General features: G+C 52.0%; 1 protein-coding gene across 1 annotated transcript in view; it reads right to left on the reverse strand.

Annotated features, from left to right (window-relative positions):
• The window catches only part of SLC1A7 (solute carrier family 1 member 7), a 44,391-nt gene that overhangs the window by 12,645 nt on the left and 15,950 nt on the right, over nucleotides 1-15,796 (reverse strand). Inside the window, exon 3 of the mRNA XM_036893160.2 lies at nucleotides 8,058-8,273. Within this exon, the coding sequence (XP_036749055.1) occupies nucleotides 8,058-8,273 (216 nt within the window). The remainder of the gene's footprint in view (nucleotides 1-8,057; nucleotides 8,274-15,796) is intronic.

A 15,796-nucleotide genomic window follows, 5' to 3' on the forward strand; every position in this document is an offset into this window, starting at 1 on the left:
CTAACTGCTACTCCAATCAGTGAGAGGCCAAGCCTTCTCTGACTGCGCCAGGCTGCCTCTTCAGGCCTTCCCTTGGGGTCACCTACGCTCCAGCATGCTGCAGTGTGTCACTGGCTTCCCCTTGAAGGCAGGACTTGGTCATTCATGTCTTATCTTCTGTGTCGAACACATGACCTGGCACATAAGTGGTATCGTTATTCTTATTTTCATTAAGCTAAAGAAGAAGGGGATCTTGTCGTATCAGACATGAAAATATACTATAAAGATGTAACTGTCAAAGCAGTATAATACTGACAGGGCTGTCAACAGAAAACTCAGTGTAATAGACCTGTACCCCAAAGACAGAATCTAGTACATCTAAGTATTTATTTGATAAAAGTTGCTTCACAGATCAATGAGCAAAGGAAGGGTTCATTACAGAACACTGTACAGCCAACCGACTCTTCAGAAAAATAAAAGTTATATCCATATTTACTTACACCAAAATAAATCCGGATGGTTTAAAGAAATAAATAATCTAAAAAATGAAACCATGCAAAGCTAGAAGAAAATACAGATTAATATTTCATCAGATCCCAGGATATGGAAGGACCTTCTAAGAACAAAATGGGCCATAAAAAAAAAACAATAAATTTTACTACATTAAAATGAACAATTTCCCAAGTGCAACATGGTATCCTGGATTGGATTCTGGACTGGAAAAAAGGACATTACTGGAAAAACTGGTGAAACCCACATAAGGTCTGTTATTTGTTTAATAATGTACTAATTTAATTTCTTAGTTTTTGGCAAAAATGCTGTAGTTATGTAAGTCGCTAACAACAGGGGGAGCTGGGTGAGGGGCATACGGGAACTCTGTACTATCTCCGCAACTTTTCCATAAACCTACAATTATGCCAAAGTAGAAAGCTAAAAAGGTGAGGAAGCTCTCTGAGATGGATAAAATACAAATAAAATTATAAAGCCAATGACAAACTTTATGACAAAGTGTTATCATCCTAAATCTATAAAGAGTTTTACAGTCTCGTCCTTATTCACTGTCTCCTCTCTCCAGAACATCAGCTCCCTGGAAATCAAGATCCGTTCTGCTCTCTGCTGTGTCCCCAGCACATAACAGGCACTCAGTAAATATTTGCAGCATGTATAGGTGGACCACAAAAGCATGGATACCCCAACAGAAAATGACTGACAATCATGATCAGGCAATTCACTTGGCAAAAGAAGAAACAGAAGTAGCCAAAAAAGCTCTTTAAAAATGTTTAGCTTCATTAATAAAGTCATTTTCACCTGTCGAACCAGTAGAGGGTTTTTTAAATGACAATGCACAATGCTGAGGAGGCTTGGTGACATAAGCATAGTCACGTGGTTCTGGCAGCAGCCTCTCTATAAAGTAATTTGCAATTATATCTTACAGGCATTATATCTTTATCTTTACAATCCTCTTCTAGGAGTCTAATCTAAATCAGAGATGCTAACAAAGGTTTTTACTTGCACTTGCTTGAACAGGCCACGTGCCTCACACTCACTCTGCCCCCTCTACCAGGCTCTCTCTTCCCACTGGAGTTACATTCATGAATGCGAGTGTGCATTATTTCTTCACTTTATATCCCAGGAGCCACTGTTGAGAAGCAGAAGCTGTCATTTTTTTTCACTGCTGCTAAAATACTGGTTCAGTGTGAGCATATGGCAGAGGGGAGAGGGCTTAGAATGAGCCACCAAGGCAGAAAACTGGGCAAGAATGGTCAGGGCTTTTCCCACTACTTTCAGCTTTGTCCCAAGGGAGAGGAGAAGCAGGGGTCAGGAGATGAGATCTCAGAAGTTCAGATGAGGTTTTTTTTCCCCACCAATGGTTTATGAGATTTCTACCACCAGGTAGCTGCCTGCAGGGGCTTTTGACATCAAGCAGACCCAAAGTCCCAAAGCCAGGATTAGCGTTGGGGGCATGCCAGGCAGGCAGCCTGCCTGAATGCAGCGGTCCACCAGCCCTGGGCACTTGAGACCAGAAGGGAGGGTGACCACTCTGTACCAACTGTTAAGAGTTTGGAAATCTCTCCTGCATACAGGCCCAGGGGGTTCGAGTGACTTACAAGATGGTTTTCTAATAAAGCTTAGAGGGAAGTCTGCTTTAGCCTGAGTAAAAACTAAGAACATTCATAAGCTGTAAGAAACTGAACAGAATTTACACCGAGTATGTGCATTTCTTTACAATTTCCTTTAAAATTAGAGTAATTTAGGCTAGTTGCCTTCCCAGTGTCCAATGTCCCTTCCTTACTTGCAGGCCCTGGAATGTTACAGAGACCACAAGACCCTGCCATCAAATCCCATCTCCCAGCCTCCCTTGCCGAAGGGGTGGCCAATGAGATGTAAATGGGAGTCACTGGGTGGTGCTTCCTGGTAAACTCTTAAAAAGGTGTTCACTGAGCCAGGACCCTTTGGCTTCTTTCTGCCTGAAATATGGACAGAATAACTAGCGCTTCAGCAACCTTCTTGAACCATGAGACACACTGATGATAAAAGCTAAGTGCTGAGCACAGTAGAGAAAGCCTGAGATCCTGATCATTATGAGCTACCCAACTCTGGACTGCTTACTTGGGAGGAAAGGCAAGCATGCACCTTATTTAAGCCTCTGCTGCTTCAAGTATCTCTTTAACCAGCACCCCAAAGTAATTCCTGACAAAGACACGTGCTCAGACTAATAATCAATGAACTTATCCAGCAGATTTTAATAAAGATTATACTTTCAATTATTAAATGGGAAAATGTACATTACCTTTTGTCTTTGACCACCCATGGGAAGTCTTCCTGTTTGTCCCATGAGGTCTGTGCTTTTGGTGGCATAAAATGCAGACATAATACACCCCGAAGGCATGAATAGCCATACCCCAAAAGTACACCTACACTTTGCCCTGGGCCTCCCTGCACATCTCTCAGGATGAGGCCATGGTCCACTGACTCCTCTCCTCACTCACTATTTGTAAGTTCCAAACTCACCCCTATACCCATGTCCTCAGTCTTGGCCCCAAAGGCGGAAAGCACAGCTCCTGGAAGCCTCATCCAATCCCTGAGAGGGTAACTGGGAACTATAAATAGGGCCAAGTCATTACTTAATCTCTGTGGTGTTTTAATAAGACTGGAAAAAAAGAAGGGCCCCAGCTCTGATTAGCATTCTGCTTGCTTGGGTTGCTCTCTGGGGGCTGCACTAAATGGAGTTGGCTTTCCAGATCCCATGCTTGGAGCCCTGGGAAATGAAGTCATGGCTTGGGAAGTCATCCAGGGACACAGCCTGCATGCTCCTCTGGGTCATCTTTGAGAGACGGAGGCACATCTTCCCCTCCCTGAGGTGCTGTGGCCTCACTGCCCTGTTCAGCTGGCCTCGTTGCCTTCTGAGTTTCCATTTGTCACCCTGGCTCCCAGTCGCCAGGTCCCTGCCCGGTGCTCCATGTTCTCACTCAGTTACAGGCACCTGGTAGGCACCTGCCCTGGGCCAGAGCAAGGTGGGGCCTGGTGCCCTTACTCCCAGGCCTCTCAGAACGTCAGAGCCAGATGGGGTCTCAGAGAGTGGCTGTCCAGTGCACTCCTCTCGTCTGTCTGTCCTAAGATGGTGGACAGCCTGATGCAGGCACTTGTTTGTGCACATCCACCACCCCCAGCTTCCAGCAGTGTCTTTGCCCAGAGCAGGTGCCTAATAAAGGTGGGATGACTGTCACGGAAGTGACTGCACCCCCTCCGGGGGCATCCCCAGGCCTGCAGTGGCATCCTGTCCTGCCACCTTGCTCCGCTCCAACCTTCCAAACACACTGGCTTCTTGTTTCTAAAGCCTAACAACCAACGCCTCAGCCTGGATTCGAGGTCTTCAAGGTTAGGCTCTGCACTGCCCTCCCAGCCTCACCTCCCAGAACCCAGCTCCAGAAGCTTCTGCCCATGCCCTGAGCCTCTTCACTGGTTTGTGGGCCTCTGTGTTTCAGAATCACAGAGCTAGAAGGGATCTTGAAAACCACTGTGGAAACTGAGGCCTGAAGAAGGGGACTGGCCTGTCCAGGGCCACACGGTGACTCTCTGACAGGGCTGAGGTGAGCCCTCGCATCTCCGTGAGTCTGATTCCCTGTCCCAGGCAGCATGTGACCTCTCTCTGCAGCCCCACTCTCTGGCCAGAAATGGTGACAGTGAAGTCCAACCACCCAGCTTTGCAAAACAACTTGCCTCAGGGTTGAGAGCAACTGGGGGAAAGCCTCAAACCAGAAGGATCAATTTTCACCACGTGAGAAGCAACTGAGTGCAGGAACTGCTCCTGGAACATCTGACTGTGACACGAGTGTCCGATCCAGAGCCCTCAGCCCCTGGGCAGCAGAGGCCGCGGCGGGGAGGGCAGGGAGCTCCTTCCACCACAACGAAAGGCTGTTTCAGATCACAGAATCCAAGAAATGATGAATCACAGTCACCAAACCCTAGGAATAATGGACCTTAGAACTGAAGCTCCTTGAAATCCCTCTCCCCTTGGCTTCTTGGACGTCTGCTCTCCGGGTTCTCCTCCTGGCCCTCAGCTCGCTCCATGAGCTCTGCACAGCCCTGCACTGTGGCTGTGGGCCAAGGCTCACCTCCACCTGGCCTCTGTGCCCCATGCATGGCACATTCCTCTCACAGCTCCACTGACGACCCTGTATCCCACGTCTGCATTCAGCAAACACTGGGCACCTCGTCTGTGCCAGGTGCTGGGCTAGCCTCCAGGACACAGCTTGTTTCAGAACGATCTGGCCCTCCTGGAGCATATTTTATTCCAGGGGGGGAGCCACAAAAGGAAATAAATACACACACATGATCACGTCAAGCAGTAATAATAAGAGCTATGAGGAGAGTGAGAGACAGAGGCTGGGAGGTCCCTCTGAAGAGGTGACACAGAGCAGAGGTGGAGCGAGGGGAGGATGCAGGCATGCTCTGCAGGAAGGGCTGCACGGGCGGGGGCAGTGATGAGAACAAGGCACAAAGACAGGACCCTAATGATGTCTGCATCATTAGACATCCTTGGGGCCAGGATGGCTGAGCAGGGTGGGTAGCTGGAGTGGAGGTCAGAGGCCAGTGAGTGTGTGTAGGGATCATGGCAGAAGTTGCCTGTACGCCACAGTGAATCCTGGGGGTTTTGTCAACAGAAGGTGGGTTGTGAGCAGGTTTTTAAAAGGATTCCTCTGGCTGCCATGCTGAAAACAGATGGCAGGCAAGCAGAGAGAAAGCAATGTGGGGATGGCGGATGCTCCAGTGAGAGGAGACGGTGGTCTGGCGAGGTCAAGAGTGGCTGAGGGGGACAGAGGAACAAGGCTGAGGATATTATTTTAAAGGCAGAGCTGACAGAATTTGCTGATGAGTTGTATGCAGGTTATGAGAGAATGAGGGATGTTGGACCAAGATGGGTAGGACTGAGGAAAGGGCAGATTTATGGGAAAAAAATCAAGAGCTTAGCTTTGGATGTGTTCATTTCAAAATGCCTTCAGACAGCTAAATGTATGAATTTGGAATGCAGGTGAGAGGTTTCCAGGCTGGAAACAAAATTTGGGAGTGTCAGTGTATGGAAAATATTCAACAAAAGGTGCAGATACAATGCCCCTGATTGGATCTCCCTGGCTCTAGACCCCATGGGTGAGAACCGCAGAATAGGAACAAATGGCAAACATTTGTGTGATCCTTAGTTCACCATCTCAAAGGATAAAAGAGAACCCAGAGAATGGAGAAAATGGAGGCCCTGGTGGACTGACGGCATCAATGGCCCCAGTTAACGGATGCCTGTTGCCTTGTGACATTGTTGTCCCCTCCCACCCTGGGTCTAGGCTTGGACATAGGACTTGCTTTGGTCAATAGGATGTTAACTGACTTGACAAAAGCAGAGACTTGAGAAAACACTTTCATATTTCTGTTTCCTCTCTTGCCTCTCTACATTCACCTAAGAATTGCCCTGGCCTGGGCATAGCTCTCTCTTGGAATTCTGTCACCACCATGAAAGAAGTCCAACCTGGCCTGCCGGTGGATGAGAGGCCCCCTGGAGCACAGCTGAATCATCTCAGCCAAGATCATCTGTTTCCCAGCCGAGCAACCAGCTGCTTGCAGGCACACGAGTATGCTCAGCCAAGCCCAGTCCAAATCAGCAGAACCTTTCAGATGATGTGTAGGCTCATAGCTATTTTAAGCCACTAAGTCTTGGGTTGGTTTGTTACATGGCAATAACTAACTGATACAGAGGGGGAGAGTTTTCTTGGGGGAGAGAGAGAAAAAGAGAGATACTCTGCATTAACCATCTATCCCCAGAGGGGAGGAGAAGAGCACTTCTCCCTAACTATAAGCCAAGAGAATTACTCAGAGACCTTAGCTGTGTGCCCTAGGATTTGAGGAGTGTAGGGGCTAGTGACTGATCCATGTCCATAGGACCTGGAAAAGGCCTGCACTTCCAGCAGGGCTAAGCATGCTTCCTGTGGGCCAAATGTGGCCCTTGCAGAAGGGACCCTACCCAAGCGGGTCACCCAGGGGGGTGAGGTGACCCCAGCAGAGGAGTTGACCGGAGGTCAGGACCGAGGAATGTGTTGTAAGCACTGGATGGAGCAGGGATTTTTGGAGTCAAGGGAATACTAGGTGAGAGACACCAGTGATAGGAGGGGCTCCAAAGAACCCACAACAGCACCCCTGAAGGAATACAACCGTGAACACCTACCCCAGCTCATTCCCCACCCAGTGAGGACCATTCTCACCCACTCCCTGTCCTCTCTCCAGTGCTCCAACCCTGTGCCGGCAACGGGAGGAGGTGGAGCAAGAAAGACAGAAAAACTATCTTTTTCCCACCCCAGCTTTCCAAGTCTGAATCAAAAGACTAGGACAGGATTCATTTTAAATTGGGTGAGTCTGGAGTTTTAATATTAGACCAGCCTGGGCGTGTATCTGAAATTGGCTGGAAAATGGGAGGGCCTAGAAGGAGGCCACAGAGCAAGTTGAACAGGGTATCCCGTTGAGCCCAGTAAACTGTCCCAATGTGGTGCTTTCCCAGGCTCTGTCCTGGCCCCTGGCCCCAACTTCTCCAGCAGCGATCGTCCACTCCCCCCCTCACCTTGTGTCCCAGTTACGCTGGATGGGTTATGATTTCTCCCCACACTGTCCCCTCTCAGCCCAGGGTCTTTGCACATCTGTCGTCTTCCCCAGGAATGCCCTCCCAGCCTCCCCTGCCCTCCCCCATCCCAGCCTTCAGCTCTGGTGGCTTTGCCTCCTCTGACCCTACTCTTCACCACCGCCCATGGTCCCTGCTTCCCCCCTTGGAGCCCCCGCCCCATGTTGGCTCTGTCTATTCGTGGGCCTTTGTCCTCAGGGCCTAGGGCCAGCACTGGTGAGAAAGCCAATGAGTGACAGAGAGGAGAGGGGTGGCCTGGATGGAGTCTTGGGAAAGGTGAATCAGACTGGGTTGTATTGCTGTGTCTACAGCATTTTCCTGGGAGAAGGGACCAGGTCCATGAAGCAGATAGTTAGCAGAGCCCAGATGGCTCGGGCAGGAGCACCACCGGGCAAAAAGCACTGCCCCTGGAGTCAGACAGGCCTGGGCTGAATCCTGGCTCCATGGCCTGCCTGCTGGATGGCCCTGGGAAAGTCACATTATCTCTATGAGCCTCAATCCCTCATCTGTAAAAGGGGACCAACAAGGAAAGGGCAGTGGGGGAGCCAGTGGCCAGTGGCCATCCACCTACAGGCCAGGTGTGCACAAGCAAGCCCAGGTGATCAGCAAATGCTCACTAAGTCTGCTCTACACCAGGCTGCGAGCTGGGGCTGGGCACCCACAGTTGCCGACCCGTCCTGCCCTTGAGGTGTTCCCAGCCTGATGGAGGCAGACATTACCACATGAGACCAGAGGCACAGCGGCGGAGGGAACCGAGACACCATTGGCCTGTCCTCTGTGGCTACGCCCCCTTGTTACCATGGGGAACAGGGAATGAAGAGCACGCTGGCCCCCCACCTCCACGCTCTGTGCTGCCTCTGGTAGACGTGCAGGCTGGGCGCGTGGCGCTCCCAAGCAGGGCGTGTGTGGCGGGGCTTACCGGATGAGGTCCAGCAGGGCGTCGGCTGAGCTCATGATGGGCTTCCCACTCCGCTCCGTGGTCTCCTTCTGGGCCGCCCCGCCTGGGTGGATGGCAGACACCATGAGGATGCCCACGATAACTGCCACGAAGGTGGTCCACAGGTAGTATGCCACGGTGAGGATGCCCAGGCGGCGGGAGGTCCTGGCGTCCAGGGAAGCGAGGCCGGACATCAGGCTGGGAGAGTGACGTGGTCAGGGTCCTTTCGGGGGCGGGCATACCAACTCTCAGCCTCACCCCACCCCACCCCACTCCAGCCATGGCCTGGCTCTGCCCGGGCCCTGCCCGGGGCTCCAGGACACGCAGGCCTGGAATCCACGACTATAACCCCATCTTCCTGGCTCTTCTGGCCTCTTCTGCTCTGCTCTCTTCCCCACGCCCAGGGTCACCAGCCAAACCCTCTCACAGCTCCAGGCTTTGCATATGATGCTTCCTCTTATCAGCATCCTTCAGTCACCTAACTCTATTCACTAGGTGAGACCAAGTGCAGTGTCACCTCCTCATGAAGTCCTTCTGGACTACCTGCCTCTCCCCTAGACATAGCCGTCTCTGGGCTCCCACATCCCCTGGCCTCCTCTGCCATGACCCTGGTTGTCACTGTCTGTTTACCTGTCTCTTAGCCTGGGGACACGCGAGGAGAGGGACAGGTCTGGCATTGCCGCAGGTACCCGGTTCCCAGTGTGGGCTCCTGGGGGTGCCACCAGGCTGGCGGTTACTGCGGGCTCCCCAGAAGAAGCTAAGTGCGAGGGAGGGAGGCAGAGCCCCAGCGGGGAGCTGGTGCCCTGGGTCCTGTCCTAGCTCTGCCCACAGGCTATGTGACCTCAAGCAAGAGAGGCACTCCCCCATCCTGGGGCCTCAGGATCTCCAGGTATAAAATGGGCTCGTGGTTAGATTTCCCCAAGGGGAGCCACTCTGTAGCTGCCTTGGGTTAGTGCCTGGGCCCAAACTCCCCATTGTGGGAGGTGGAGTCCAGGCGGCTGTGTGTCCCTTCTCCTGGCTCCGCCCCACCCCTGCTCGCCCTGACCTGGGCTCCCTGCCCACCAGAGCAGGGCCGTGGGTGCCACGCTTCTCGTGGCTGTTGGGGGCGGGAGTAAGAGATGAGTTTAGGAGATGACTGTGCTTTGCTGTGCTGCCAAAAAGATTTTCCTCCAAAGCCCTTTCATTCTTTCAGATACAGGAAGTGTTTGTCTGGTTTTACTCATGTAAACAAGAGTAGATGACCCCCACCCCCAGTTCCTGTTAACATTAGACTACAGCAGGCAGCCCCCAGCATCAGGTTGGGTACTGCAAGCCTCTGCCCTCTCCAGGCGCTAACTGCCGCCTGTGAGTGCCCTGCTCTTCCCTGCTCGCTGTAGCAAAGGCTCTTCTGTTAAGACACAGTTTCAGGGTCTCTTCCTCCAGGAAACCTTCCCTGACCACCTGTTGGGGTGAAGGCCCATGTCTGGTCCGTAGCCCCTGTTCTGCCCTTAGTCCTGGTCCTGACCTCACTGAGCGGCCAACTGCTGGAAGTGCCTCCAGGGCTGGGCCTGCGTCTGATTCAATGCTGGGTCCACAGAGCCAGGCACAGGGCCCTACTGGAGTGGAGATTGGCAGCAGTTTGCTGAATGAAGGAGTGATTGAATGAATGAGTGAATCAACCAGTGCTTACAATCTCCATTTATCCTTGTCTGCCAGGACACCATATGTTAGTCATGGGTTTAGGGTGGGTCTCAGACATAAATCCTGAAGGGCTTATGATAGGATTGTGTGGCCCAGGGAAATGGGGGGGCTGCCATGCAATTATTATCCATGAGAGAGATTATCCCCAGGTCAGGGCCAGCACACCAGCCCAGGGCTAAACCATCCTCTGATCACAAAAGAACCCCCCACAGCCAAATCCAACTGCCTCAGGCCACAGGGAAGCCACAGCCTTATGAGGAGGACCTGCCTGAGGTCACACAGAACACAAGGGGCCGGCAGGACCAGACCTCAGGCCCAACTCCGGTCCTGTCCTCTTTCATTCATGTATGTATTCAAACCTTTAGTGCATGCCTGCTCTATGCCATGCCAGGTGCCCACTGAAAGAAATCAGAATCAGTTCCCAACCTCCAGCAGCTTCTGCTCTGGCAGAGGGGTGGGGAAGGAGGCAAACATGGACACTCAGGACATAAGTGAACTCATGTAGCAGTGGACAAGGTGGACACATCAGCGCCATAAGGTGTTTCCTTCCTTTGGAGGAGGGAGGGATCATTCTTAGCTAGGAGAGTCAGGGAGGCCTTCCTGGAGGAGGAAGTTCTGGGGAGGGTTGGTTCTTGGGAGGGTGAGGAAGATTTGGATGTGGGGATGGATGTGGCAGGCAAGCAGGCAATGGGACAGCCAAAGTCAACAGGGAGGCTGGAAAGTACGGGCACACTGTGTGTTTAATATGGTCAGAGCTCAGGCCATATCTGAGGAGATATCTGGTCATATGTGAGACAGAAAAGATTGTGCCCTTGAGTCCCAGGCCAGGGGGGACAAAGGGAAAGTGGGGTCCAGCACAACACATCTAGCAGAATTTACTGGATGTATGAAAAGCAAGAACTAAGAATTCCTTAGATTTTAGAATATCCATATAAACCATGTGTGCTGGGAGGGGCACTGGAGTGGTATCTGTAAGAGCAAATGCCTAGGACAAACCTACAACATCATCATGCAAGTTAGACTAAAAGTTACAGCATATCCACACAGTGGAGCTCTAGTAGCCATTAGAAGTGATGATGTCATTGGAAAGATGTCCCTGTTTTAATGGTAAGTGGAGAAAGCCTGGTACAAGATAGTTGGTGGCTCTGCAGGGAGTCCTCAAGCTTCCTGGGACAGAGATGCCTCCCAGGTTTGTGGCCCAGATGAATGTACACGGACGCGCTTGAGAGACTGTGCAGGAGATGGGTGCAGATGAAAACAACATTTCAGAAAGGGGCAGAGGGCCCCTCAGAGGGCCACCCCGAGGAAGAAGAGGTCTAACATGGAGGTGATACCCACTCAGGGACAGATCAGGATGTGGGAAGGAGGGGTGCAGGCTCTAGATGTAGCAAGAAGGGACTGCTGGGCCAGGGGCTCTGCAAAGGAGATGGTTGACGGACCAAATGCAGAGAATTCTATCACCTGGGACCCAAGCAGTTCCCTCCCTCCCCTCAAAATGGAAAGAGTTTTCCTACTGACTGAAGAGGAGGTGAGCAGGGGAGATGGGAACAGGTGCAGGGAGATGCTGGCATCGGCTCACAGAGCAGATCCTCCCCTCCTTGGGCTGACACCAGGGGGGCCAGTGCCAGGTGGCTGCAGATAGTGGCAGAAGCTAGGAAGAACAGGAGCTACTGCTGGGGAGGGCCTGAATTCCACGTGAGACAGCACCCCTCCCAGACTGACAGTAACAAGAGAGGAGGTTCAAGGTCCGGCCCAGACTTTCAGGCCAAGCTGGTAAAGTGGCCTTCTGGAGAACCTTTGGAGTGGGGTGGTTTGTGGGGAGCATTAAGTCACATGGACATGCACAGAAAAAAACTCTAGAAAGAATTTAACAGTGGCTATTTTTGGTTGGTGGAATTATAGGTAATCTTTTCTTGTTTTTAATGTTTCTCCACATTCTCTACCATTTCTAGAACAAGCATGTCTTGCTTCTGTGATGGAAAATACAACCCCTTGAGTATTGGCAGCTACAGAAACCATCATTTGTCTGGAGCTAACTGTCCCCAAACACCTGAACATCCACCTCATCTGATCCTTAACATTCTAAGTCACCACTGCTGACTTGAGAGCCACATTTGTCACTTTACATTTCCTAGGAGTCACATTTAAAAAGTAAAAAAAATGGTGAAATTCATTTTTTGGTGTAATTAATCTTAATGATACTTTAATCCAGGATATCCAAAATATTATCACTTCAAAGTACAATCAATATAAAACTTTTATACTGTTTCAGTTTTTTAAGTTTTAATTTTAAATTAATTTTTTTGAAAATTTAAGTTCCTCAATTGCACTAGCCACATTTCAAATGTTCAACAGCCACTTCTGACTAGAGACCATCTTACTGGGCTATGTAGTTTGAGTTACGAAGAAAATAAAGCTCAGGGAGGCAGAGATAACTGGCCAAGCCACCCAGCTTGTAGGTTGTGGCGTCAAGACAGGAATAGGGGTCTCCAATTCAGAACCCTATGGGGTATCTCCCTGTCCCACCGTGTCTCTCTATGACAGACTTCATTTAACTCCTGTGGAAGAAAAGTGTCTTCTAGTTTTGGCTGACCATGATTTTAACGTGATCCAGTCCATGCAATGGCACTTTAGTTCAACTCTCAGAGTCAACAATCTGCCCCATGGCTTGATCCCCAGATCTGTGGTGGTGAACTCCCAATTTCTGGAAGTTTCCAAGTGGAGCCTGCATGGCTACTTGTGCAGATGCTAGATCAAGGCTTCCAGATTGTTCCATGAGGATGATCTAGAATGTTCCTGCTGGAGCTGTGATTCACGGTGAGAGATAACCTCACATCCCCCACCCCCAGCCTGGCTGAATGCTCCACGGAGCCCCCAACATCCTCAGGGGCCCTGGGGAAGAGCTTCAGGAAGCCCAGGGGTCTGGGACTCCCTCCCAAGACATCTGGCCACCACCCAGAGCCCAGGGGTTGCAGATCAAGAGATTGCAGTGACGGGAGAGTTGGCTGAGCTCCAGGGCCCAGCCTATTTCAATCTGATAATTGCTCTGCATGCAGGGATGGGGAAGGGAGGCAGCAGCTGTCAGCGTCCTCACAGAGGGATAAAAATACTTACTGACCCTCACCTGGTTCCAACAACAACCCCTGAGGTGGTATCGTGACCCCATTTGATGCCAAGAAGCACCCATTGCTGCCCGTGCACCACACTGTGGAGGGCAGACAGACTAACCTGACTGTTGGGGGCCCCTCCCCATTTATGGTCCTTGTGGGCCCCTCTTCCTCAGGGACTGTCCGCACTCCTCCATGGCCTCCAGTCCAGAGCAGCCTGACTCACTGTATTCTCCCTACTCTTGACACTCTAGCCACCCTGGTCACCCTGATGCTCCTTGAACTACCTTTGCCCTGGCTGGTCCTTCATCCTGGAACTCTCTATTCCCCTGTATCCCCAACCCCACCTTCCAATCTGACACATTTCCACTTTCCAAGGCCAGCTTAGATGTCACTTCCTCCAGGAAGCCTTCCCTCATGCTGCCATCTTGTCCACTACCCCAGGGGACCAAACCCTGTGCTTCCTTCCCAGTTTGGTATAGGGCACTCTGCTGGTACCCTCACCCCTGAATCCCCAGGGTCTGACCAGCATCTGGCACCTGACAGCTGGCAGGGAATGAGTGCTGAGTGCAGCAGTGAGTCCCACAGGAACCAGTCCCCTTGCATCTTCCCTGCTCTCCTTTCCTGTCCTCTCCTACTGCTACTCATCTCTTGAGTCTCCACTTGGGTGCCAGTTCCCTCTGAAGTCCTCCCTGGGCCTACCAGGCTAGGCTAGGCAGCTCTGATATGCTCCTGCATGCATTCCTCAAGAGCTGTGTTGCATCAGTTTCCACTGGAGGATAAAATGGGGATAATGACGGTTTACTATGAGGGCTAATCTAGGTTTAGAATAGTGCCTGGTGTATAATAAATATACAACACATTCTAAATATTAGCATTCGCTCTGTGATGGCATCGTCTCTTCTGTGACTGCCTGCCCAGCAGCCTGGGAGCTCATCCAGGGAAGGGCTGATCTGGCTCAATTCTGGGTCCTCAGAGCGCCGGGCCTGGCTGAGCCTGGGTTCGGGTTTGCTGCTGCTGCTGTGCCGGATGTCAAACCAGAGTGGAATTCTAGACTAGATTGTGAAAAGGAGGACTTGTGGTCTCTGATGACCATGAGGACCACTGTGGTTCCCTGAGAACAGGTGACAGGGTCCAGCTTTGGTCCCCTTGCCACGTTTAGGGGAATGCCCCTGGCATGGTGTGTCTGTCACCATTGAGGCAGTTGGCACCATCACTTTGGGGAACAGATGAGAACTTTTGTGAGTGACTGTTGCAGAGAATGACTGTCTGAGTGAAGAGAACCTGAGAGGGTCTCTGGAGGAGTGCTTTGGGCTCTACTTTCAGCCCTCTCCTTCCTGGCTACTTTTATCAATGGCTTGGCCAAGGCCACCGCCAGCAGGTGGAGGAGATCTGCAGAGGATGGGAAACTGAGAGGAACAGCTAATGTGTTGGATGAGGGCATTGGGACTGAGCAGCTCCCTGCAGGCTGGGACTATGGGCCAATTCTGACATGACGATACTGAACACAGGCACACACTGGGGCCATACCTGGCTTCAGGAGCTCGGTGAACACAGACTCTGGGGTGGGAAGATGGAGGCTGAGTTGCAGCTGCAGCACGTGGGAAGGGGGCTTTGGGGGTTTGATTGCTGCCAGCTTGGGGAGTCACCTGCGGGATGGAGCTGCTGAAGGGCTGGTGTGCCCTCAGCCAGGGGGCCCTGGGCCTGGGGAACTTGTCCAGGAGGCCATGGATCTGCCCTGATGTTGAGACCCACTGGGTAAGGGACATGGGAGGGAGGTGTGTGTCCCACAGAGGGCAATGGAGGTAGATGGCAGGTGACAGACATGTAGGCCTGGGGAAGCTACTGAGAAGGCAGGGGTTGTGGAACTGGGAACAGAGCAGACGTGAGAAATACTGGAGCTGATGGGGAACTCATAAGAAAGGGATCTCAACTCAGCAACAGGAGTAACTTCCTAGCAAACAGAGCTGTCTTGCCCTGGAAGGGACCACCTTGAGAAGTAGTGAGCTCCCAGTAACTGAAGGTGTGCCTGCAACTTGCTAAAGACACACACCAAGTGAGTAGATTTGAATCCTGGTCTACTAGCATGACAAATCCATAGTCACAACATCCAGGCACCAGGATGTCAGAGACAGGAAGGAGCCCTGAGCCCCTCAGCCAAGTCCTTGGGCTCTGGCCTCGGCTGACCTAGTCTGGGAAGCTCTCCCAAGCCGGCCCCCGGGATGCAGCTGCAGGGAATCCACCCGCCCGGCAGCCGGAAGGAGGCATCTGGGTGTCCATGAGAGTCCCCTCAGCCCTTCCAAGCACCATGGCTTGCTTCTTTCCCCTGAGCAGACGGCAGGCCCAGCAGCTACAGCAAGTGCCACGTTAACGCCGTTACTCTTCCCAGATGGTGCTGCCACACCCCCCACCCTCAAGCCAGCTCTTTCTAAGCTCTGAGGCAGGATGCCCAGACTCCCACTTGGCTAAAGTTGGGGCCATCTGGCCCCAGTACCATCCTCCCAAGCACAGAGATTCCTCTACTGCCTCTGCTTGCACACCTCAAAGGACAGAGAGCTCACTGTCTCCTGAGTCAGCCTCTCCATTGTGGGCTAGCTGTGCTTATGAGAAAGTCCTTTCTGGGGGCAGAATGAAGTCCTCCACCAGGGAAGAGCATTCCCCACACTGGGCCTAGCCCTAACGTCCGGAGCTGCATAGACTAAACCTCTTTCGTTCCGGTGGCGGAAGGGAGGGAGGAGGTGCTGGGCTCAGAGTGCAGGAGGTGTAGGGGGGCAGCACAGAGGTAGGCGTGGGGCTGGGGGCACTGTTGCCCTGCATCCCCAACTGCCTTCTGAAGGTCCCTGCAGCCCAGGCCCCCAGGCACTAGGACGATGCTGGACTGGGACTTGCACATAACAGGCTTGGACTGAATCAAAGCAGGAGCTGGAGGAGTGG

Source organism: Manis pentadactyla, chromosome 4 (assembly GCF_030020395.1).
Source record: "Manis pentadactyla isolate mManPen7 chromosome 4, mManPen7.hap1, whole genome shotgun sequence".
Taxonomy (NCBI): Eukaryota; Metazoa; Chordata; class Mammalia; order Pholidota; family Manidae; genus Manis; species Manis pentadactyla.